Source organism: Myotis davidii, unplaced genomic scaffold (genome assembly GCF_000327345.1).
Source record: "Myotis davidii unplaced genomic scaffold, ASM32734v1 scaffold514, whole genome shotgun sequence".
Lineage (NCBI taxonomy): Eukaryota > Metazoa > Chordata > Mammalia > Chiroptera > Vespertilionidae > Myotis > Myotis davidii.
In genome coordinates this window covers 1168738-1192168 of record NW_006286236.1, presented here as the reverse complement: position 1 = coordinate 1192168, position 23431 = coordinate 1168738, and the positions used below count along the sequence as shown (strand labels likewise).

The 23431-nt window shown below is 59.1% G+C and overlaps 3 protein-coding genes and 1 pseudogene across 3 annotated transcripts in view; 2 read left to right on the top strand and 2 right to left on the bottom strand.

The window, feature by feature from the left end:
* Window positions 1-4446, top strand: part of MPST (mercaptopyruvate sulfurtransferase) — a 7819-nt gene extending 3373 nt beyond the window's left edge. The window contains exons 4-5 of the mRNA XM_006757457.2: window positions 3-83; window positions 3846-4446. Coding sequence (XP_006757520.1) covers window positions 3-83; window positions 3846-4144 — 380 coding nt within the window. The 3' untranslated portion in view covers window positions 4145-4446. The remainder of the gene's footprint in view (window positions 1-2; window positions 84-3845) is intronic.
* Window positions 104-3836, bottom strand: LOC107182082 (annotated as a pseudogene).
* An 8252-nt stretch (window positions 4447-12698) lies between the features above and the next one.
* KCTD17 (potassium channel tetramerization domain containing 17) lies at window positions 12699-21649 on the top strand. Its single transcript, XM_015559836.1, has 8 exons — window positions 12699-12740; window positions 12830-12931; window positions 13760-13868; window positions 15946-16037; window positions 17302-17397; window positions 19582-19707; window positions 20923-21016; window positions 21201-21649. Exons 1-8 carry the CDS (start codon window positions 12699-12701, stop codon window positions 21560-21562), a joined length of 1023 nt encoding a protein of 340 aa, XP_015415322.1. The 3' UTR covers window positions 21563-21649.
* A 170-nt stretch (window positions 21650-21819) lies between these two features.
* TMPRSS6 (transmembrane protease, serine 6) overlaps window positions 21820-23431 on the bottom strand; it is a 35734-nt gene continuing 34122 nt past the window's right edge. Inside the window, exon 18 of the mRNA XM_015559835.1 lies at window positions 21820-21866. Within this exon, the coding sequence (XP_015415321.1) occupies window positions 21820-21866 (47 nt within the window). The remainder of the gene's footprint in view (window positions 21867-23431) is intronic.

Below are 23431 nucleotides of genomic sequence, written 5' to 3'. Positions count from 1 at the left end.
GAACCTGGAGTCCCGGCGCTTCCAGGTGGTGGACGCCCGAGCCGCCGGCCGCGCCCAGGGCACCGAGCCGGAGCCCCGAGACGGTAACAGGGCTGGCCGTAGGGGCTGGGCGGGCCCCCGGGAGAGTGATCAGGGGCCCCCGGGGCAGTGCCCTTGCCTTTATAGGGCCCGCATGGGGTGGGGGCCCAAGATTTGGGTTCTAGTCACTCACTCTGGGAGCCCCACTGACTTTATTCCTCAACTGGGGACAGCGATGCTTGGGGCAGTGACTCCCCCAGGTTAGCTGGGAACCCAGGGTGTATATATGTGAGAACCCAAACAGCCTCCCCCCAATATTATGGATGTAGGGGCCACTGCAGAATAGGAGGGGCGGTGGTCAGGCTCAGTTTGGGAAAAGCCCCAAAGAAATGGGGCGTAGTCAGGTCTAGGCCATCTCTGAGGGTGATGGAGTTGGGGAAGAGGAGGCTGAGTCCCTGCCCCCAATATACACCCCCCTCCCCGCACAGGGCTGGCAGAGGGCAGGAGAGGGGGCACTAAATGGAGGTTGCTGCCCAGTTAGGGGCAGAAACTGAATAGAGGGTGGTTGCTGGCCTGGGTTGGAGCAGGGTCTTCTGGGTGGGGCTCCATTCTCCAGGCAAGGAACCTGCAGGGGAGCCCATATGAAGCAGGGAGGGGTCTCCACAGAGCAGGTGAGTCAGCGGCCCCTGGGTGTGAGCTTGTTCATGATCCCTCAAGGTGTCGGCTGTCACTGCAGAGCAGAGGAAATGGAGCCGGAGCTGGCGACCTGGCTGCAGGTGTCAGGAGGTGAACTCCTGGAGCTTGTAATTTAATGTCCGTGAGCTGCCATTAACTCCCCAGCCATCTCTCTTGTGCCTGCGCCAGGGAGGGGGTGAGGAACTTGCCACTTGCTCTGGGGCGATCTCCGAATGGCACCCCCAGGCCCTCGGATCAGGGGGTGGGGCTTCCCCGAGCCGCAGAGCAGCTTGGACTCACCCTGTCCCAGCAGAGTCTGGGATGGCCCGAGAGCAAGGACATCCTTGTCCCCGGTGCAGCCTGGAGCTCACCCGGTACCTGGCACAGAGTCAAGGTCTGAGAGTATTAAATTCAGAAGGTCCCTGCCACGTACAACCTGCAGAGCAGTGCTGACAATAAGTCAAACCATATAAACTGCTGATATCCAGCCATTGACAAACCCATGTAGGTGCAGCCTTGAAGAATGCCATCTTGACACTTGCTGGGTCCTTCAGCTCAGCCCCCGGGAGTGGAGGCGGGGATCGGGGAGTGAAGCAACGTCGGACAGCGAGCCAGGGCCAGACCTGGCCGTGTGACAGAGCCCGGCCCCGGATTGCACTGCAGGTCACCTCATCTCTGACCTGTAGTTTCTGCCTGTGTAAAGTGGTAGCAGAATGCGGAACTGCAAGGATGGGGTCAGGGTCAAGTGTCACATGGCAGCTCCGTGTTGGCAGACAGGGATGCACGCAGCAAACGGGAAGTGATATAGTTAACGTGCTTATCCGGTTGTGGCTCTTTACCGGGTGCTTCGCACTCACCTCAGTCATGCTTGCTCGTCCGTGAAACTGGAGATGAGGTACACCCGGCCAGCAGGCCTGTTGTCAAAGGTGACCCCGGCTGATAGGTGCTGAAGGTGTCAGGAAGCAGCCCAGCCAGGAGCCTGTACCTTTAACGTCAGTGAGCAGCGCAGCGCTAAACCCGTGCAGAATTTCCCTGTCCCCATCATTCCCGTTCCACGGCCCGAGACCCTGGCCAAGTGCACCCAGAATTGGCCACAAGTCCCGCAGGGAGGGGAAGCCTGCCTTGCTTGGTGGGATTCAAGGTGCGGGGACAGCACTGCTCTGACAGGAGCCAACCGGGGTCGGCAGCTGGCTGTGCTTCTCTGGGTCCGAGTTCGTCTCTACGTCATGTCTCTGACTGAGCCCAGTTTCTGCATCTGTTAGTGGAGATGCCTGGCCCGCTCCAACCTCACTAGGGGCCGCAGTGCCGGCTATCCATGTGGTCCTGAGAAGAGATCGTGGCTTGGGTCAGCAGCTCCCTGGAGCAGTGTCACTCCACTGCAGGGGGTAAACTGAGGCAGAAGCCACCCTAGAGTCCACGTGGCTGAGATTCGAGCCAGTGCCCGTTGCGGTTTATTTTGTTGCAAATCTCAGTGCTTGGTGTGAAAGTGGGAATATTAGTAACACCTGCCTCATAGCGGGTGGGGAGAACAAAATGACCAGTGGTGACAGTGAGCCGTGTGTTGGGCGCCCTGGGGAAGTTTTTGGAGATGTGGGTGCAGGAATGACTCCCTAAATGAATGGTCCTCTAGCCTTGCCCCTGTTCTTCCTGCTACAATCATGATCTTTTGGAAATGGGAGTCTGATCTCCCCCTGGCCGTCATGTCAGAGCTCTAAGACTTCAGCCAGGCCTGCTCAGATGTTCCCACCCGCCTCAGTTTCCCCTTGGGCCTCAGCCTCCCCACTGTCTGGGCTTTTGTCATGATGACCTTTAACCCCTCTAAGCACCATGCTATTCCCTGTCCCTAGGAGCGCTTCTCCGTGGAATTCCTTCTGTTCCCACAGCCCAGACTCCTCTACCTGGCTGAATCCTACCCACCCTTCAAGGACTTCTCAGAGAAGCTTTTCTGACCACCCCTCCCAGGCAGTGCTGCCTGGTGGTTAGTACACAGGCTCTGGGCCTCTGCCCCTACTAACTTGGGCAAGTTAGTCTGTATGCTTCAGTCTCCTCTTCTACACAAGAGAGGGTAGTAATTTCTTTCCCACAGAGTTTTGGGGAGGATTAAAGGAGCTGAGGGGCTCAGAACAGTGCTAGGCACAAAGTGAGCGTTCAGTGATGCCAGCTATTATCATATATATTTTTTAAATTAATCCTCTCATGAAAAACCTGCACAACCACCACAGGTAAAGTCACCGAAGAATCTTTATTCCTTCCTTTTGCCAGCGCCAACATTGGCCTTTGCAGTCTCCCTGACTTCCTTCATTCTGTTCTTGCCTTCCTTTCTCTGTTTTCTTGAGGTCTTCCTCCTCTCATAGAGGCCGTGTCTTGCAAGTCTGTGTTTGGGTTCGTTTTTCTCTGCGTAATCCAAGGAGTCATAAACCATGCCGAAGCCAGTGCTCTGGCCACTACCCAAGTGGGTTCTGATCCAAACACAAAGATGACGTCAGGTGTGGTTTTACACATTTTGGCTAGTTTTCCCCGAATTTTTGTCTTAGGTACTGTCGCCTCCCCAGGGTGAAGGACATCAATGACCATTTGCTTCCGCTGAAGTCGTCTGTCGGTCATGAACTTCCTGGTCCAGATAGTTACCGTGTCATTCATGATAACGGTTTATCCTAAAGCGGCCAGGGAGGAAAGAGCTGTTATCATCTTATCTGGTGTGCCCCACGCAGGAGGGCCTTTGGGCAGCATTCATCATACTTGTAGTTATTCAGCTATTGCTTGTCTGCTCAGCTGGATCAAAACTCCTTGGCTGCAGGTGCTCCCTGTCCTAGAGGCAGAGGTCTTGTTTAGCTCCATCGCCTTAGGGCACATAGTTGCCCCAGGGCGCACAGTCAGTCATCAGGAAACCTGGCGAGTGTGGCTCTGGAGGGCTCTGGGTCTTGGGTTCAGATCCCCGCCAGCAGTTTGCTGGAGGCACGACCTTGGGCAGCACTGAACCTCAGCATCTCCACCTGTGAAATGGGAATGCCCGTCAGTCGCACCTGGGTCTCCAGTTGTGTGGGCCACGTGAGGTGATGCCCATCGGGGAGTCAGCGCCATGGCCGCGTGGGGGATCTCAGTGCCGCAGAGGCCATTCACACCGCCCTTGTATCTGTTCCCTCCTGCTGCAGGCATCGAACCTGGCCACATCCCCGGCACCGTGAATATCCCCTTCACGGACTTCATGACCACGGAGGGCCTGGAGAAGACGCCCGAGGAGATCCGCCGCATGTTCCAGGACAAGAAGGTGGACCTGTCCCAGCCTCTGGTGGCCACGTGTGGCTCCGGCGTCACAGCCTGCCACGTGGCACTGGGGGCCTACCTCTGCGGCAAGCCCGACGTGGCCATCTACGACGGCTCCTGGGTGGAGTGGTACATGCGGGCCCAGCCCGAGGAGGTCATCTCCGAGGGCCGGGGGAAGACCCGCTGAGATGGGCGGGATGTGACACGGGAATCTCCGGTGACGCCGGCCACCAGCTGTGCCCAGCCTGCTTGTTCTCAAGCTGTTTTCACCAGAAAAGCATCTCTTCCTCCAACTCAGGCGGCGCAGGGGGTGACATCCCAGAGGCCAGGAGTTCTTTTGACTGGTGGGCTCCCAGGAGAGAAGGTGGAGGAGGTGGTGGTGGGTAGGGGGGAGGGGGGGGCGCCACCCACATGGTGCTGAGCTGGGCTCCACCTCCCTTCGGTTTCACTTTTGAGGAAATAAAACAGCCACGTGCTAAGTGCTTCTAACTCCGGGGCTGCCTCCGTTTCCCAAGGAGCAAGGTTGCCAGCACGCCCGGCAGAGGGAGCTCAGGGAGCCCGAGGGTCTTGGGAACCTGTCCCTGCCCCCGAGAGGTGCTGGGGCCAAGAGCCCTTTCACCCCTGTAGCCAAATGCCCCCAACAAACCGCCCTCCACCCCCTAATGCCGGGGCCCTCCCTTCCGGCTCCTACTCTATTTAAGGTGAATCCCGCCGTGAGATATCTGAGGTCCCACTCAGAGCCCCAGAGCTGAGCAGTGACTCTCATTTCCTGATAGAGAGGGGTCCAGAGGTGACCAGGAGGCCCGCCCCGGCCCCTCGGGATGCACTGGAGAACGGCTGAGTTTGGCTAAATTGGAGGAGAATCTAATTTTAGACTCTGGGCGTCCACACTTGGAGGCTAGTCTCTGGAGCTGCCAGGGGTGGGCAGACCCAGGGTCCATCCTTTCTGCCCACAGAGAACCTGGTCCCCGAGGCTTCCCCAGGGGAGCCACTCTGTCCTCCTCCCTCCGTCTGTCTTCTGTGCCCAGGTGGACAGAGGGGTTTGAGAAAGCCCCAAGGCTTCCCGTCAGAACCTGGGTCACCCTCCCCACCTACAAGCCCCCGAGGCACGGCAGTAGCAAAGGGCCAGTGTCAGCCAGGATCGGGGGGAACCCTAGAAGGAGGAAAAAAACACCAATGGGCAGTGACTTTCCCAAGGAGTCCCAACCTAACTGAGCCTCAGCTCCCACATCTGTGAGATGGGAATAATACGCGCTTCAGAAGAAGGGATTTCAGACAAGGAGTCCCGTCCTTCCAGCTCAGGGTTGCTCAGCCTCCACTCTATGACATTTGGGCCGGATCACCCTTGGTCCTGGGGCCGTCCTGGGTCCTATGGGATGTTGGGGAGCATTTCTGGCCTCTACCCACTAGATGTCAGTGGACCCACTCAGTTGTGACAACCAAAGCCATCTCCAGACATGCCCAGGTGAATCACTGCCGTAGGAGCAGAGGGCACAGCGGACCACAGCAGTCAGGGGCAGTGTAGACAGGGATCTCTGTGGAGGGAGCCCTTCCCCTGCAGATACAAGTCAGTAGCCAAGAAACCTTCCTTTTGTGCTGGTCGTAGACAAGCCTCATTTTCTCTCCCACGAGTGTCCCTGCCTCTTCAAGGAGCAAGGTTTGTCTGCAAACACATGTGAGGCTCTGATCTGGCTTCTGTCTGCGCTACCCCATGCAGAACTGCCCGACCATGGACACATTTCTGAGCCTTGATTTCTTCATCTTTAAAATGGGAGTAATAGTACCTTCTTAGAGCAACATGGGGATTGAATGAGAGAGCCATAGAAACTGGTGCGGGCACAGAGTAAACATGAACAGTTATTAGTTTTTAAAAGATGTTTACTTATTCAGCATGTTGAGTGCCTCCTAGACTCTGGCCCTGGGGGAGAGGAAGAGCAAGGCATGTAAGAACTGTGTTCCTGCCTGGGAAAGCTTCCCAGCCAGGGCGGAAAACAGGCCCATCTTGTCAAATTTCCGGAGAGAAGGGGGAAATGACCTCTTTCACAGGTCAGAAGGCAAGCTCAGAGAGGTTGAGTGATTTGCCCAAGGGCACACAGCTTGTTCAAGAGAGGAATTTCACTGGTTAAAATTCTCAGGGTAGGAGCCTCTCCAATGGGCCTTGCCTGCAGTGGTTTTCCAGATCTCAAGATCAGGGAGGAACGGAGTGTAACTTAGGGTTTGGAAACACGCGTGACACGCTCATGTATGATGGCCAAGTGTCTCCCCAGCTCCACGGGGAGACACCTTGAGATGTGGGATACAAGCAAGGGAGTTTGGTTAGGTCCTCCCCATCCCCCACCCCCACCCCAGCCCACCCCCGCAAGGTGTCCAGGCTGAGCCAGGGCATTTTCCCCCTGGAAGGTCCTCAATAGGTGTGGACAGGTTCCGAGGAGCAAAGCCCAGGAGGTAGGAGAAAGGAGGTGGAGCCGATCCTTCCAGGCTTCTCAGAACTTGGGTTTAACTTGATGAAGCCGGGGGCCCTGAGCTCCCCCTGCCTCTGGCAAGCCTGAACTCCCGGAATAATGAGCCACTCACCCCGGAGGCCTGGCCTCCCGTCTACCCAGTGCACCCCGTCTACCCAGTGCAACCCGTCTACCCAGTGCACCCCGTCTACCCAGTGCACCCCGTCTACCCAGTGCACCCTGCTACCCAGTGCACCGCAGGCAGGAAGTTGCAACACCAGATAACAGGAATGATGAAATTTTTGTCCACTGGGCAAATATTTGCTGAGCACCTGCTCTGTGTCGGACCGTTGGAAGTTTCCCAACCTCATCTAACCAGGTGTGCTGGAATACGGCCATTCCCTGGAGCGTTCCCTTGAGGGGTCATGGCCTGAGGAAGCCCCCGCCCCACACTGGCGTCCACTCCGCACAAGGCCCCAGGTCTGCCTCCTAGACCCTTCCGGTGGGGGCCTCGGTCGTCTCCTCTGAAACACGGGAGCACACTCAGCCCTGACGGGCACAGGGTGGGTGTGATGTCACAGAGGGTCAAGCTGAAAACAATGTAAGGTGCCACTCCTACTGGACTCCCCCAGCTATGGAAGCAGAGCGAGCTTCATCCTTACCTCCTGGCGAAGGGGTCATCTGCAGGAGAGGAAGTTTTCAGGTTAACTGACACTATCATTTTAAGCACCGGAATCTGTAACATATGAATGAAGCTGTGAGGGCGTGGAACACAGTATCCAGAGGCCGCCGGAACTCCACGGCTTTGTCTCAGCACTTTATGCACAGTGATGCCTTTGGGGACTGTTCGCCCTGAACCAATGGCTCCGACCCATGTGCCTTCCCAGGGCTCGTGTCCTTGCAACTGTCTCAGCTCAGCCCCGCTGACGCCCCGGGAGTCTCCACCTGCTCCTAGGTGGGCCTACCCTCTCTGGACGATGCCACCCATCCCAGTGGCTTAACCACTGTCTTGAGCTGGGGACTGGAGTCTGGGCCTGCAGCCTCTGGCTGGACTCAGATCCCTGTGTCCACTGCCTGCTCCTCAGCCCACGTTCCCTGGCTGCGTGCACGGCCACCACGCAGGGTCACCTGTGCCCAGACCTGGCAGCTCCCCAATACCCACCCCCCCTCCACCCCCGCCTTGTCCACAGCCAGTCAGCACTGAGATCTCTGGATTTCCACCTCTGTTCCCACTGCCTTGGTCCGGGTCCCCTGCCCATCCTGCCCCAGATGCTCACAGACACTGCCTGTCCCACCCCTCAATTTCAGTCCACCCTGAAGGACAGGCCTCGAGCCAGGATCTGCGGCAATGGAGGAGGAAGGCAGACCCTCGGGGAATCGGCCTGGTGAGGAGTGGCTGACAGACTGTGACAGGTGCAGTGAGGAGTATCTGAGACAGCCACACAGAACAAGACGGGGGCAGCCGGTGGCTCTGGGCCTCAGAGGCCCCTCTGCCCAGGGCTGACAGCCCCTTGAGGAATTCCTGGCCTGTGACTCCTCGCTCCATGTGAAGACACAGCAGGGGGACAGGGTTCAAAGCACAGCCCCTGGAGGCATCGGGCCTCCTGCTCCCCGGCTCTGGGTGTGGGCAGGTGCTCGACTTCCTCATCTGTGCCGTGGGGACAATCAGTACCTGCCTCCTAGAATCAGATTCATACAAAGCACTGAGTACAAAGCCCGGCATGGTAACAATGAATTGTTACTGTGACGAATGTCCTGTCCTCCCACTCCTGCCCCCTGTGCCGGCCCGAATGCCCTCGTGGGTAACATCGTATTCATGGTTCCCCTCCTGGCCTCAGCTGAGGGACATATTAATAGTAACAGATTATAACCCATAGAATCCAATAGTCCATTCTGATATAAATGAATGAATGAATGAATGAATAAGAAGGAAATATCTCCCTTAGAATAGAACGCCACCTAATAAATGCAGAAGGGATGTTGGAAATAGAAAAATCACAATTTGGCAATCTGCATAGTCATAATTTTTGTAGCAAGAATCATCAACGCATACTAAAATGATTGAGATAAATAAGTCTGGTGGAAAACAGGATGTTTTTGCAACTTTTCTCTAAGCCTGAAATTACTTCAAAACAAAAATGCTATATTTAAACACAGGCTCTTCTGACTCAGTTTCAGCCAGGGCTGCTAACTGCACCCACGTTCTAAAACAAGGTGCCGGGCCGTCGGAAGTAGTTCTTTCAGCCACGGTGGTGAAGATCTAGTTTAGAAACTTAGGAGACCACACACCTCCTGCCTACGGCAGAGACGTGAGCGAGGCGAGGAGGAGCAGCTGGGCAGCGGACAAGGCTTTCTCTAGCAGCAGGGTTGGGTGCTGTGGCACGCTACCTCTCCTGCCTTGTGGGGGGCCGGGGGGGGTGCCTCCCTCCTCTGCAGACTGAGTGAGAGTGTTAGGGGCAAAAATAAAATATTGGGGACTAGCTATGGTTATGGGAAATATTAAAGAAAGGACATTCTGACCTGGCTGGGAGTTGTACACCCCCGGGACCTGGGAGTCAACCTTGGAATGTGGCCATTCTCATCCAAGAACTGCCTATTATCATGGAAGGATGAACACCCTTGTTGCCCAAACAATGGAGTCCACCAGCCTCCTATTTCCCCATGCCTGTAATCCCTACTTCTCCATGTAATCCTTGTCCTACCCAATCTAAGTAGCTGGCTTATGGGGGGCTGCAGAGCAGATGTTTGTGGGTGACCTGCTGCTCTCCCATGCCGCCAGCAGTATTGGGATAAATGTTCATATCTGATTCAACCCTGTCTCTGCTTAATTGGCAGCACGGACCCAGCGATTGTCCGGTTATAAGAGGGGTTTCAAGGAGGTCGTTTGTGGGGCTAGACCTGTGTGTCCTGGATTCTGGGGCCTCATGGGCTGGGAAAGAGATCAACCACAAAAATGCTTGGTGCAGACTCTCCGGCAGCAGGGTGGGGGTTCAAGAGGCCCAGGGGGACGGGTAGTGGAATCCTGGTTCTGTGTGACTCCTGTTTCAAGCTGTGGGATGACAGCGGCGGGAGCCAGAGGGACGCTTGCATGGAATAGCGGGGTCCCTGGAGGAGGCTGGTTAGAGCTATTATCATTCCCAACTTAGAAATGAAGTTCAGGGAGGTTAAGCCACAAAGTCTGGGCTGGCATCCTTTGTCCCGGAAGCACCTCTCTCTCCGCTTACTTTCAAGCCGAATTCAGAGCCATATTAAAGAGCATCTGCTCTTCCCAGAAGGGGGCAGCAGGGGGCAGTGTAACCAGCGGAAGCTTGGCTCTCCTCCAGGATAGCCATTGCCCCAGAAAGCATCTAAGGAATGTTTGCCTTTATCCTCTAAATGGGGAAGAACAGCGAACAGCTCTGAAGAATGTCCCTGTGTGCTTACAAACAGGACTGTCTGGGATTCTGAGTTTTGTCCAAGCCGCTTGCACCCACCGCCCTAAACAGAGCCCACCCCCCAGACCAGGGGCCATCTGTGTCTCAGTGTCTGGCACGTAACTGCTGCTCAACAAATATGATGGCACTGCACGATGGCTGCTGGGAGAAAGGGCTCAGGACTCCTTTTCCAGCAGTGGGTGTGCCCCACCCCCCAATCCCTGCCACCTAAACATGGCTTCCTCCAGACAAAACACAGCCACAGGCAAGGATGAGGTGGCACCTGTCGGCTCTATTTAACCACCTTGGGTCCTGCCGCCTGGTTCTTAGCCGAGACCCTCATGGGTGAGGTTGCTGCTTCGGGTGGGAATATTTTAGATACTTGCCGAGGGGACACTGGTGTCCAGGAATTGGGGTGGGGGGGGCCCTCTGAGAAAGGAGGGGGTGAGACTGGCTCAGTAAAGCTCCCCCCTCTGCTTTGAAACCAGCCTCCACGGACACCTCCTGGGCCACCGTCCACAGGGCAGCTCCTGTGTCGGGTGGCAATGAGCCCTGGCACTGGGCTCCGCCCCAGGATGATCTAAGTTGCAAATCTGACCAGGTCACTCCCTGCCGACAACACTTGAAGTTGATTTTAAAAAGCATTTCCTGCTCTAGCTCTGTTGCAGCTGAGAGCGGTGGGGGCTCACCGAGTGCGGGGAGCGCTGCTGGTCTTTCGAGACCCGTTTGTACCCGCTTCACTCACTCATTCGTTGGTCCATCCAGTCAATGGACTAAAACCAGGGACTGTGCCAGGTGCTTTACAGACACTTAACACTTTAATCTTCACAACCTTGCTCTGGGACTACTGTGATGCCCCGTTTCCAAAAGGGAAAGCGGGGGCTCAGAGAGGACCTGCGCTAGAGCACGCTGGTGAGTCCGTGGGAAACAGCCCAGGAGCGGTGACCTGTCCCTGCCAAGAGGAAAGGCTCTAAGGCAGTGGTTCTCACCCTCGCTGCACGTTAGAACCACCTGGGAGTCTTCTTAGAATCCTGATTTCTGGGCCTCACCCTCCGGGAATTCTGTTTCTTTGTTACTCATGTTGTGGCCCCACCCCATAACAGAGAACCAGGTGGCAGGACCCAAGGCCCTTAAATAAAGCTGACAGATGCCACCTCATCCTTGCCTGTGGCTGGGTTTTGTCTGGAGGAAGCCATGTTTAGGTGGCAGACACACAGGGCCTGTGTGTGTGACACTGGGATCCATGAGGGAGCCTCCGTGCCCTCTGCCTTCGCCTAAGACCAGCTCTGCATCATGGAAAAGAACAGGAAGTTAAGGAGCACCGCTTCTGTGAATGTTCCCCCACCTCCCGCGTGGCTCAGGGTTCAGGATCTGGAGGAGGGGATGAACACAAATGAAACGAGACAAGAAATAATTTGGAAATATTGGGGGCCAGATGGGCAAGCCCAACTCAAGGGGAAGGACTTCCACTGGTGCCCAGGTCTCGCCAGCCTTTTATTCAATTTCGGATACACATCTAGCCCTTAGTCAGGCAGGTAATTGCGGTAACAGACAGACTATCTTAAAGGTCAGTAAATATTAGAAGGATTTACTCTGAGACTATTTGGTCAGGAAATAGCTTGAGCCCCCATTGTCAGGATTAGACAATCAGTGCATAGCTCTGGCCCTTGCCGTGGGTTCCAGGTTCACCAGCCTTCCGGGATCCTTGTTTGCACTTCTCTGCTAGTGAAGACAATGGGTGGCTTCCTGCACACTTCCTCTTCAGCCCTTGTGCCTCCCTGGTCCCAGGTGGCATGAGGAGCTGCCCCTCTGCCCTCATCCTGCTGCACCACAATGTCAGTCCCACCGCTGAGCTAACTGGCTCAGGAGGGGATCCACACAACCAACCCCTCCCCTTCCCTCTCCTCATACCTCATCCTACCAAAGTCAGGATGAAACCCAGCTCTCCAGGCTTTGATCCGGTGCCCTGTCCACTTTTCCTCCCTAGACATCTTGCCCAGGGAGTGCCCACAATCCCTGGCAGGGAAGCAGGAGAGGGGCCGTGCTGGTGGAAATGCACCTGGAAACCACGCGGGTTCGTGCCAGCCAGCCAGTCACCAGCAGTGAGTCAGGGAGGCCGCCTCACTGGAGCCCTCATCTGTATAATGGGCACAGTAATGACAGCCTCACAGGGCGGCTGAGAGCTTCCGTGAATAACATGAAGCACCTGAAATACAGTGGGAGCTCAATCAACCTTAAGCAGCGACCTATGAACCAGGAGGTCCCGGTTCAATTCTTGGTCAGGGCACATGCCCGGGTTGTGGGATGGATCCCCAGTAGGGGGTGTGCAGGAGGCAACCGATCAATGATTCTCTCTCATCATTGATGTTTCTATCTCTCTTCCTTCCTCTCTGAAATCAATGAAAATATGTTTTAAAAAACTCATGGGGAAAGAACCAGCTCCCCTCCCTTCCCCAATACCCACCCCGCCCCTCCCCAACACACAAACTCAAAGGCAAAATGAAAGAATATTAGTAAACCGATAATGGGGATTCTGGGAGGAACACATTTCTTCCCATATCTATCAGCTGTTTGATACCCACTGCGGACAAAGGAGAATCAATAATGTGGAGAACAAATGGGAGGATTGCTGATTTGGGGTTATCAGTCGTGACCCCTAACTTGATCTTTCCCCAAACCCACAATTATTTGGCCAAAGGGCTTCTTCAAGAGACCCGGTTTGTGGGTCTCCCAGGAAGGGCAAAGTAGGGCAGGGCTGGGGGAGAGCAGATTACTGGTATCGGGGACCCTCACCCCGGGCGCCCCAGCTCCGGGCGGCACGGACTACAGCTCCCGGCATGCCCCGCGCTCAGTGCCTACCCGCCTCCAGCCCTCAGGAGCCGGGAGGATGCAGAAGCCGCTGCCAGAAATGAGGATGGAGGCCGGGGAGGTAGATTTTAAGGCAAAAATAGTTACAAAAACATTTTATAGTAACAAAGTCATCAGTTCATTAGGAAGACATGTTAATTATAAACATAGGAGGAAGTGGGGAGTGTTCCCATTGCCTTGGAAACGCACCACGCCAGGCACCGGCCATTTGGAGCTCCTGAGAGCTGCCCTGGGCTCCCACCCCAGGAGGCGGTGGGTCCGAGCCGGCTTTCCCCACTCCTTGGAGATTTGGGGACAGGCAGACACGTAGGGCCTTCCGTCCTCCCCAAGCGGGACTTTCTCCCTGGGGAAGGCGTGCCGGCGGCTGCCTCTCCCTGCCTTTTGGGGAATGGGAGGCCTGGTGTGCGGGGAGCTGGGCTTCGTAGGGCAGCGGAGCTTGCCCGGCAGGCAGGCACCAGGTCTGGGGGTCCGTTCGCTCTGCTGTAAACTGCTGGCGTGACCGGAGTGGGACCCCTCCTGCGCCAGGCTCAGCCTCCTGTCTGGGGCGGGGACGCTGTTTGGAGACGACCTCTAAGGCCCCTTCCTCCCCCATCTCCTGGCCATCTGATGCTGTGACCCTGGGCAAGCCCCTCACCTCTGGATGCCCCTTTGTCTCTGTAGTCCTGCTGCTGCCCGCCTGCCTCCTGCAGGCTGAGGGAGTGCAGTGAGATAGTGGCTCCCCAGGAACGTGCAAACCCCCGAATGACTGGAGACAGTGTAGGGCTGGCTTCAGGGCAACAGCCTCCAAGAGGCACAATCACTGAGCCCTCCTTTGGGTTGGCTGCCACCGAGACCTCACTGGGTGCTCACAGTGACCCCTCGCTATGGGGGAGAGGAGTAAGGCTCAGAGAGGCCAAATCACTGGCCTAAGGCCACACAGCCAGGAAAAGGCTCCATCACGCTATCTCATTCCAGCGAAGTGCAGACTCTCCGCTCTCACTCCTTCCCTCCCCGCAACCCTTTACTGGACCTGAAGTGAGGGGTAGGCAGGGGGAGGCCTTATTCTTCTCCTGCCATAGCCTGTGCCCCTCACCTCTCTAGGATGAGACCGGAGCCTACCTCATTGACCGTGACCCCACCTACTTCGGGCCCATCCTGAACTTCCTCCGCCATGGCAAGCTGGTGCTGGACAAGGACATGGCCGAGGAGGGTGAGTTGGTCCAGGGGGCCGGCCGGGCCTGCTAGCCCTGCCCTCTGCAGCCGGCCAGGCCTTCTGTGGAGGTCAGAAGCCATGCCTCCCCGTCAGGAGTGACATCTGCTTTCCTCCGTGCTCTGCCTCTTCCCATTCGTGCCAGGGCTGAGTCCCAGGGGCTCTGCGGGGCTGACCAGCCTGAGCTCCCACTGGGTGCCACTGGGGAGGTGACAGGAATGCACAGGCAGAGGTCAGAGGGAGCCGGCGAGGCTGGCAGCCTTCCCTGTGGGCAGGGATGCCCTTTCTCCTGGTCGTCTGGGTGTGAACGGGCCGGAGCTGGACACGGTGATCCAGTATCTCCGATGCCTGGTGAGGGCTTGCAGTCAGCAGGTGGGTGGAGCGGGAAGCTCTGCCCCAAATTCGGCAACATCTGCAGCACAGCGTTGGCGGCGGGTGGAGGTGGGGAAGCCGTGCCTGGGGGGTGGCCTCTTGGCACAGTCAGTGCCACGTCAGCTCTTTGTCGGGCCACAGGGTGTGGCTCTGGGTCAGCTGACCCGGCCAGGCCAGCTTGGACATGTCACTTCTCCTTTCTGAGTCTCCACGTGTATATGAAGTGTACCTGGTGATCTGCACTGGTGAAAGCATGTTTTGCAACAGCTAATGCCATGCGTCCTGGTGCACGTAGCCTGTTGGTGTCTAGCACAGTCCACCCTCCTCCCTAGCGCGTCCCCAGTGGGCCAGGACTTCAAAATCAGACCCCCCCCTCCCCCCACACACACACACACACTGGCTCAGCAGTGCCCACAGCTTCCAGGCAGCCCCTCCTGGAGCAGGTACTGTGGGCGTGTCTTGGGCCCAGGAGCCACTCCGCGGGGGAGGGGAATAAACACTCCAGCTGCCACAGCCAACACCTGCTTACAGGTTCCGGTTTTCTCCCTGTTCGGCCACTCCCAGCGCCTTCAGACAGGGTGCGGGCCCCATGTGGGCGGCGGGGAATCGGGGCGGAGACTTCCCAGCCGTGTGACACCGGCAAAGTCACTTATCCTTTTGTGCCTTCGTGCCGCATCTGTGACCTGGGGTGACAGCAGCACCCACCTGGCTGAGCTGCTGCGAGGATGAAAGGAGCTAAAACAAGTGCATCACGCAGAGCAGCATCTGGCACCAGAGGACCAGTGACGCAATGTTAGCCGTCCGTCCTCCACAGGGCTCCACGCGGGCATGGATGCAGTGCCACTCACTGACCGCCTACTCTGTGTTCCGTGCTGTGTGGGCACTGGGGACAGCAGGGAGCCCAGAGGCCGGTCATGGACACAGTCGGAGGGGTCCCTGCCCTGAGGGGCTTAGGGGAGTCCAGAGGCCGGGAGCCATTCCACTCCACTGGAGGGGTGACCGCTTCGTCTCTAAGACTCAGTTCCCTTAACGGTATGGGGACGATAATGCTGGCTTCCCTGTGTCCCCGGGGCCGTGGTGAGCACAGGAGGGGCTTTGCAGACTGGGAAGTGGGGACGGGGACGCGCACATCGCCGTGACCATGCACTTACAGTGGGCTCTGATGTCCGGAGCTTGAGTGTGAATCTCGTCTCTGCCACCTAGGGGCTCTGGGGTCTTAGACAAGCTGCTTCTCTTCCTGGCTCTCAGATTCCCCATTGCTTCTGTGGGGCGATAGAAGTGCCTACTCCTAGTTCTGAGAACTAACCACAATAAAGCGTGGAAAATGCCGAGCCTAGCGCCTGGCACTGGGCATCGTGGACGGGGTCAGCCAGGGCCCCTCTCACTGTGGCATGCTACGGCCCAGTCCCAGCCAGCCTGCCGCCTCTTGACAGCCCAGAGCGGCCCCCGGATCAGGGGACTGGTAGGCACCCCTCGCTCACCAGGCTCGGCCCCGCAGAGATGCCGGCTGCTGAGCGGCAGTATCTCGCCCCTTCCACAGAGCGTGGGATGCAAGGAAGAAGATGTTCCCTCTTGCTTGACCCCTGAACTCAGGAGATGCTCGTCACCCTCGTGTGACTGGAGCAGGAGATAGGTGTGGAGGAGGAGGGGACACGGGAAGAATGGGAGCAGCGGGAGTGACCGGGGACGGCTTTGTCTGTGCCAGGGGTCCTGGAGGAAGCTGAGTTCTACAACATCGGCCCGCTGATTCGCATCATCAAGGACCGGATGGAGGAGAAGGACTACCCTGTCACACAGGTCAGGGAGCAGGGGAGCAGCAGGGCCGCACCCGTGGCCAGAGCAGCTGGTGATGGGGAGAGGGAGGCGGGAGAAAGGTTGAGGGAGGCGGGACAGTGTTTGCCTTGGGGAGTCCCAGCGGGCCTGTCAGGGAGGGTAGTTGTCCAGCTCCCGGGGAGAGGGAGGCGGGAGAAAGGTTGAGGGAGGCGGGACAGTGTTTGCCTTGGGGAGTCCCAGCGGGCCTGTCAGGGAGGGTAGTTGTCCAGCTCCCAGACTGCCCAGCAAGGCCCAGACTGGGAGATAAACACGGGTCCTTCCCTGCCTGCATCTGGTCGCTGTGTGACCTTGGGCCACGCACGCCCCTCTCTAGACCTCGGATTCCTCTGGTGGGATACAGAGATGCTGAGAATTGCCCACCCCTTCCCTTCCTCAGGCAAAACGGGGTCAGTGTGGAGGGACAGGGCGCCCTTTGGGGGGCAGGGCAGGGTTAGTCAATTGTCTGTTCCGTGAGATCAGGCGGTGCCCTGGCAGGCATGGCACAGCACAGCTGTGGAGCTGGCATTTCTGAGCGTGGACCCTGGCCCTCAGTGGCCAGTCTGTAGGGGGAGCTGTGAGATGCTTGGCCGCCCTGGCATAGAGGCAGGGGCGGGGAACAGGCAGCGAGGCACCCTTTCCTAGGCCCAGATTGAAGGGGGAGGCTCCGTGTCTCCTGGAGGGCCTGCCTCAATTAGGGACCCCGAATGTCTCCCAGGCCAGTCCCCTCCCTCTTGTATCACAGTTCTGGCTCTGCCACTCCTCAGCTGGGTGACCTTGGGCAAGTAACTGACCCTCTCTGAGCCTTCATGAAAATTCCTAACTCCTAGAGTGTCTGAAGGATCGAGAGCACGGATGCCGAGTGCCCGGCATACAGTCAGCACTCGGAACGTGGCTCCCATCTTCCCATCCTGCCACTCCCTCCTTCTCTCCTGCTAGGGCAGCAGTTCTCAGCCTGTGGGTCGCGACCCCTTTGGCAGTCGAACGACCCTTTCCCAGGGGTCGCCTCAGACCATCCTGCATATCAGATATTTACATGACGATTCATAACAGTAGCAACATGACAGTTATGAAGTAGCAACGAAAATAATTTTATGGGTGGGTCACAACATGAGGAACTGTATTTAAAGGGCCAGAAGGTTGAGAACCACTGTTCTAGGGTATGTGGTGTGGGCGGGCAGAAGAGACGGGGGAAGGCAGGTGCTCACCCCCCTCCTGGGTGCCCTCCACCTTGCCCTTCTTCTGCCTGCAGGTCCCGCCCAAGCACGTGTACCGCGTGCTGCAGTGCCAGGAGGAGGAGCTCACGCAGATGGTCTCCACCATGTCTGACGGCTGGCGCTTTGAGCAGGTGGGCTGGGGTGGGGGGCCATGCCCAGGGCCTCCCAGTCTCCAGGCAAAGTAGGCCCCGCCCTTCCTGTAGCCCCAGCCTTGGGTCTCATGCTGCTGCCCCACCTGAGGGGGCCCTCTTAAGTTACAGTAAACAAGATCTGCCCGGCCAGCGTTGCTCAGTGGTTGAGAGTCAACCCATGAACCAGGAGGTCATAGTTTGATTCCCGGTCAGGGCACGGGTTGCTGGCTCAATCCCCAGTGTGGGGTGTGTGGGAGGCAGCTGATCCATGATTCTCTCTCATCGTTGATGTTTCTATCTTTCCCTCTCCCTCCTCTGTCCGAAATCAATAAAAACGTATTTAAAGTAAACACAACCAGAAAAGGCCACCGTTGGCCGCAGATGGACCAGGACGAGAGAGGGTAGAAACCCCACCTGCTGCAGGGCGGTCCTGGGCACCCTCCGTGCTCACAGCAGCCGGGGATGAGTCTCCACAGCAGTGTGAGCGAGCCTCTGGCCCCCAAATGACAACTCGGGCGCAGGAGTTGCGGTCCCCATAGGTGAGCAGAGCCCACCTGGGGCCAACACCTCCGGGAGCAATTCCATACGCACAGCTGCGGGGTCCCGGCCGGTGACATGCCCAGTCATGGTCACCTGCGCATTAAGAGAAGCACAGAGCAGTGGCTCCGCCGGAGGAATTCATAGTGACCCCTCGTTCCTCCCAGGCCAGAGGCAGGCTTCCCGGCGGGGACTTCTCATCCTAAGTGGTGTTGGCTTAGTCACAAAGCAGATGTCCCGCCTGTCTCAGGTTCCAGAGGGACAGACCAGTGCTAGCCTGAGGTCAGGTTGACCCGTAGAAAAGGAGAGGGTTTGGCTAGCCCTGTATCCACACCCACACGCGGGCTCCCTGGTGGAGGTTGGAGAAGGGAGAAGGCTGGGCTTCCTGGGGGGCGGGGCCGTGTGGAGGAAGGAGCCCCCTCCAGGAGCCAGAGGCCTGATTCACATCTAGGCCTCACCAGGGGCACGCGGTGTGATGAAGCAAGTCGCCTGTCCACCCTGCGCCTCAGTTTTCTACCCTGTGCTGTAGCACTGTAATGAGATGAGGAGGACCACTGACCAAGTCCCTCGTGCGGGGGGGACTCTAGCCATTGAAAGGAGCTGACATCATGCAAATCATTAGACGTAGTTCAGTCTGTAAGACCCCAGAGAGGCCTTGGGTCTCAGGTTCTGACTCCTGTCCACTCGTCCTGGCTGTGGGCCTTCCAGCAGGGCACCCCCTCCCCAAGCCTCGTCTGTGGATCGGCTGGCACGTCCTCTGTTCCTGGGGCTGAGGGAGGCCTGCCAGGTGCAGGGCCTTTGTCAGCCAGAGGGGCCGGTGGGTGTAGGGCTGCCCTGGAGCGCCCACGGGAGTCCGGGGCCATTGCATGTGTTCTCAGAGGCCGAACCAGCAGGTCTGGGGGCGACTGGTCTGGCCTGAGCAGTGGGCGACCTGTCCTACCTCTGCTTCCAAGAGTGAACCGAAGATTCTGTGGGGCCCCCTCCTGCCCGCCTGGTCCCAGGGCTGCGGCAGCCTCATCTGGCACAGAGGGCAGCCTGCCCATGAGGCCTGCTTTTAGGAGCGGCCTGCTAGGGCTGGGCCGGGCCGGGTGGGGCTGCGGGAGGAGCAGCAGTGCTGCCATGGCCTTCCTCCAGGGACAGGCCCAGCCCGGCCAGGGCGGCTGGTCTGAAAGCTCACCAGAGGCACGGGGGGAGGGCAGAGACTGGACTTGCAGCCCAGAGCTGCTCTCTCAAATCCCGGAAACCCAGGGATGCATCTGAGCAGAACAGCCAGATCAGGACACAAGTTGATATTTTTTTTTAATCCTCACCTGAGGGTATTTTTTCCATTGATTGATAGAGAGTGTGTAAGGGAGGGAGAGGGGACAGGGGAAAAGAGAGAGAAACATTGCTGTGAGAGAGACACATCCGTTGGTTGCTTTCCACATGCGCCCCAACCAGGGGCTGGGGGTTGAACCTGCCCCCGAAGTACTTGCCCTTGACTTGGAATCGAACCTGACACCCTTCGGTCCTCTGGCTGACGCGCTAACCGCTGGGCACACTGGCCAGGGCACACGTTGGTGTCTTGACAAGTGCCGATGCCCACCTCCTCCCTCCGCACTGCCCCCAGCTGGACTGATCATCTCTCTCCCCGTGGCCACCCTGTAGCTGGTGAACATCGGCTCCTCCTATAACTACAGCGGAGAGGACCAGGCGGAGTTCCTGTGCGTGGTGTCCAAGGAGCTCCACAGCTCCCCCCACGGGCTGAGTTCCGAGTCCAGCCGCAAAACCAAGGTGAGCCCAGCCTCCCCGCTTCCTCCCTGCCCCCCTGTCCCCCACGGTGCCATCCCTGCTGCTTCTTCCTCCCTCCCGCTGCACACGCATAACCCCCCTCATAGTCCACGCCATCCATCCCATGCCACCCACGTCCTGTCTGCTCATCTGGCCACCCAGGCCCAGGCTGGGGGAGCAGTGAGATGGGACCATCCCAAGGCCCCGGCAGGAGTGACGTAGATGCCACTTGAATGGTGGCCACAAGGGGGAGGGAGTGCCCTGGGCCGGGCGTCTGGCCTGACGTGCCTCGCTCTGTGCGATCTTGGCCAAGTCCCCTCCCCTTGGCACATTCTTTGTGTTGTCCGAGAACTGAGGGGGGTTGGCCACATCCTCCCTGCGGTGCCATCGAGCTTGAGCTTAGAGCTTCTGGGATCCTAATGGCCCGTTTATTCCCAGGGGCAGGTCCGTGTCCCCAGCTGGCCCCGGGCCGGGGTGGGGAAGCCCAGTCTCTTAGCCACGCCCCTTTCCCAGGCGCCTGTGTTTCCACCCTGGCCTCTGAGGCACCCTCAGCTGCCGCCCTGGACCCCCGGCTGGTCACAAGCCTCAGGCGCCTTCTGTAGGGCCTGTGGGACAGGCAGCAAGCCGGGCGGGGAGCAAGGGGGGCCGTTCCTCCCGGGGTCTGTCCCTGTGCCTTGGAGACATATGAGCCCTGGCTTCCTGTCTGTCTGTCTGCCTTCCCTGGCCTGGGGCTTCCCTGGCCCACCGCCCCGCTCCGGCCAGTGGCTGGTGCTGCCTTGCAGGGGCGCACAGTGAGCCCTCCGCTCCTGCCCCTGGGCCAGTGCCTGATGCTGACCTCCCAGAACGGGGTGGTGTCCGCCCCGGGTCTTCCCCGGGCTCATTTCAACTCCTGAAATGAAGCCTTCCCAGGCGTCCCTCAAGGACACCCCCGCCACACTCCCATCCAGGCGCACACCCTCTCCAGCCCCCTTCTCCCCCTGCCCAGCCTGCGCCCTGTGCCAGCAGCCAGACTGGCCCTTCCTGTGCTGGTTTCTCCCGTCCCTTCCAAGGCCTCCCAGAGGACTGGCCAGATGCCCAGCTTCTTGGCTGTAGCCCTCCCCTCTCCCGGCCCATCTAGCCCACTGCCCGCCCTGTGCTGGGGCCCGTGGGGACAGCCGCCCGCAGGCCCCTCGCTAGTTCTCCACTCTTTCTTCCCTGGGTCCGCCGGCTGGTCCACAGAGCGCGGAGGAGCAGCTGGAGGAGGAGCAGCAGCAGGAGGAGGAGGAGGTGGAGGTGGAACAGGTGCAGGTGGAGGCAGATACACAGGAGAAAGGTGCAGCCAACCCCCGAGGAGAATGATTGCTCACACAAGCCGGAGCCTCCCGCCCGCTCCCTGCTGGAGCCAGCGCAGAACTGGGGGGCCGAGGGCTGCTGGGGGGCGGGCCGCCAGGGTTAGCTCAGCCGCTGCCTGGCACCTCACCTGCATAACCATCCCTTCTCTCACTTTCTCTTTGCAGCCCAGTCATCTCAGGATCTCGCTAACCTTTTCTCCCTCCCACCACCGCCTCCTCCTCCTCAGCTTCCCGCTGGAGGTCCTGCCTCATCTTCATCCACCTCTTCTTCCTCCTGGATCTCTGCACCCTGCCTCTTCCCTCTCTGCCCCTGCCCGGGTTTCCTCTCTGCCTGCTCACGCCTCCATCCCGGGGCCACCCTGGTCCCAGCCTCCCGCGCCCTCCACCCAGGCGCCCCAGCCTTGCATCTCAGAGCATCCTGCCTGCCGCCTCCTGCATCCCTCCTGGCAGCTCCTACCTCCTGGCCTGGGGAGGAGGGGTGCAGCTGCATCTCCTCTGGCCCTGCCAACACCACTGGGCACCTCTGAGGCGGGGCCACCCGGCCCCAGCACCTTGCCTCCTCGCCTCCTGCTCACATTTCCTCCTTGCAGGTTCCCGTCTGCACCCCTCAGGCCTGAGGCTGCGCGTGCAGGGAGGGCCTCAGCCCCTCGCCCACCCCCAGAGCGCCACCCCCGGTTTGTAGCTTGGAGCTGGAGGGAGGGCAGAAGCCAGGAGGGTGCTCAGATCTTGTTCCTTGGACTTGGGCCAAACTTCTGGCTGATTTCTCTCCCCTCACCAAAGTTTCTCAGCTGATCTTGGCCTTGGATGTGAGGCTGAGAGAGAAGAAGGAAGCTAGGGGTGGACACGGTGCCATCGGCCCATCAGCGCCCGAGCAGGCTGGGCAGGAGGGGGGGATGCAAGCCAGATGCCCCAGCCTCCCCCCTGCACACGAGCTCCTGCCTCACCGCCTTGGGGCCTGGGTCCCCGTCCCAGGGAAGGACAGGCCACACTTGGGTTCCCGCGGCCTCTGAAGAGTCAGGCAGAGCCGGTGCGGGGATCGGCGTGCGGCACGAAAAGCCCTGGTCCCCTACTTAGAGCCCCCCCCTCAACCTTGTCTGCCTGCTCGGTGACTCAGGGCGATGGCTGCTTTCTGACCTGCCTGCCTCGGCCTTGACCCCCTGGCCAGAGTCTTGGCAGAAACTGGCCTCCTAGGCAGCCGCCACCAGCCCGGAATGGGGCGCGGGGCCCCCTCCTCCTCCCCTCCTCCTGGGCTCTGTCTGAATCCACCTTCTCGGGGCCTCAGCCCCCTCCCTCCTCCCGGAAGGGACCCTGTGACTCACCTACCTCTTTCTCTCTCCCTCTCTCCCCACCCCCCCTCCATTTCAATCTCCTTTCTGTCCTCCTCCTGGCCCCCCATCACCCTCCTCACCGGCCCCCCATCCCTTTCCCGGTGTTCTGACCGCCCCGCCCCCACCCCCTGCCTTTCCCTCTTATTTTCTAGCTGTTACAAGCCAGAGGCACCCGGATGTGAGGCCCCAGATCACCTCCAGGCACTTGGGGTTCCGATCCGAAGTCCTTTATTTTTGTACCACGGGGTGGGCCCCCAGTTCCAGGGGGAGGAAGTGCTCTTCCCGCTGCCACCTCTGCCTACGCCTGTGGGGCTGTGACCTTCCCCTGCCTCCCTGGCGGGCCCTGGCACCCCTGGGCAGAGCCGCCTGCCTGTGGCCAAAGTGTGGCGCTGTCCAGCCGTGTCTCCCAGGCCCCTACGTCCCTTCCCCCGAGACCCCCAGCTGCATGGCGGATACAATCCCTCCTGGCCCGGTCACGTCACCTCCTTGAGCCTTAGCCTCCCTGTCTGTCAAATGGGCTCGCTCTCCCCCCACCTACCTCACAGGGTTGTTGTGAGGTGCAGAGTCTCTGAAAGCCCTCCCTCAGGGAGTGAGTGCCCCCCCAGGGCGGCCCCCTCCCCCCTTCCCTCGAGGGGGAAGGACTGTAGCTCCAGGTGAGGTTCGGTATTGGTGGTGGAGGGAGGGTGGGGCAGCCCTCGGCCTTCCCCCAGTGGACAGAGCCGAGGCCAGGAGCGGGCGGGCAGGGGCTCAGCAGGGGCAGTGAGGCCACTTCGGACGGACCAGGGAGACGGGAGAGGGGCCACTCCCTCTGTCAGGGCCTCTGACTCCCCGCAGGGCACCTCTCAGCTGTGTCTGCATCACCATGTAATAAAATCTGAAGAAACAGCGGCCTGGCTGCCTCCCTCTTTCTCTGGGTCCCTTTTGGGGGCTGGGGCTAAACTCAAGGTGGGATGATGACCCAAAGGTAATGGGCTTTTTCCTAAAACCCGGGACCCTGCCCTATTCGGCGTCACTCCCCATAAGGGTAGGGGACTCATGGCGGGGATCCTCTGCCCACACCCCCCGGGG

Coding starts and splice junctions, on each gene's coding strand:
- KCTD17 (XM_015559836.1), top strand. CDS start 12,699: ATGCAGAAGCCGCTGCCAGAAATGAGGATGGAGGCCGGGGAG. Junction 12,932..13,759: donor GGCTCCCACCCCAGGAGGCG/GTGGGTCCGAGC, acceptor TCACCTCTCTAG/GATGAGACCGGAGCCTACCT. Junction 21,017..21,200: donor GGCAGATACACAGGAGAAAG/GTGCAGCCAACC, acceptor TTCTCTTTGCAG/CCCAGTCATCTCAGGATCTC.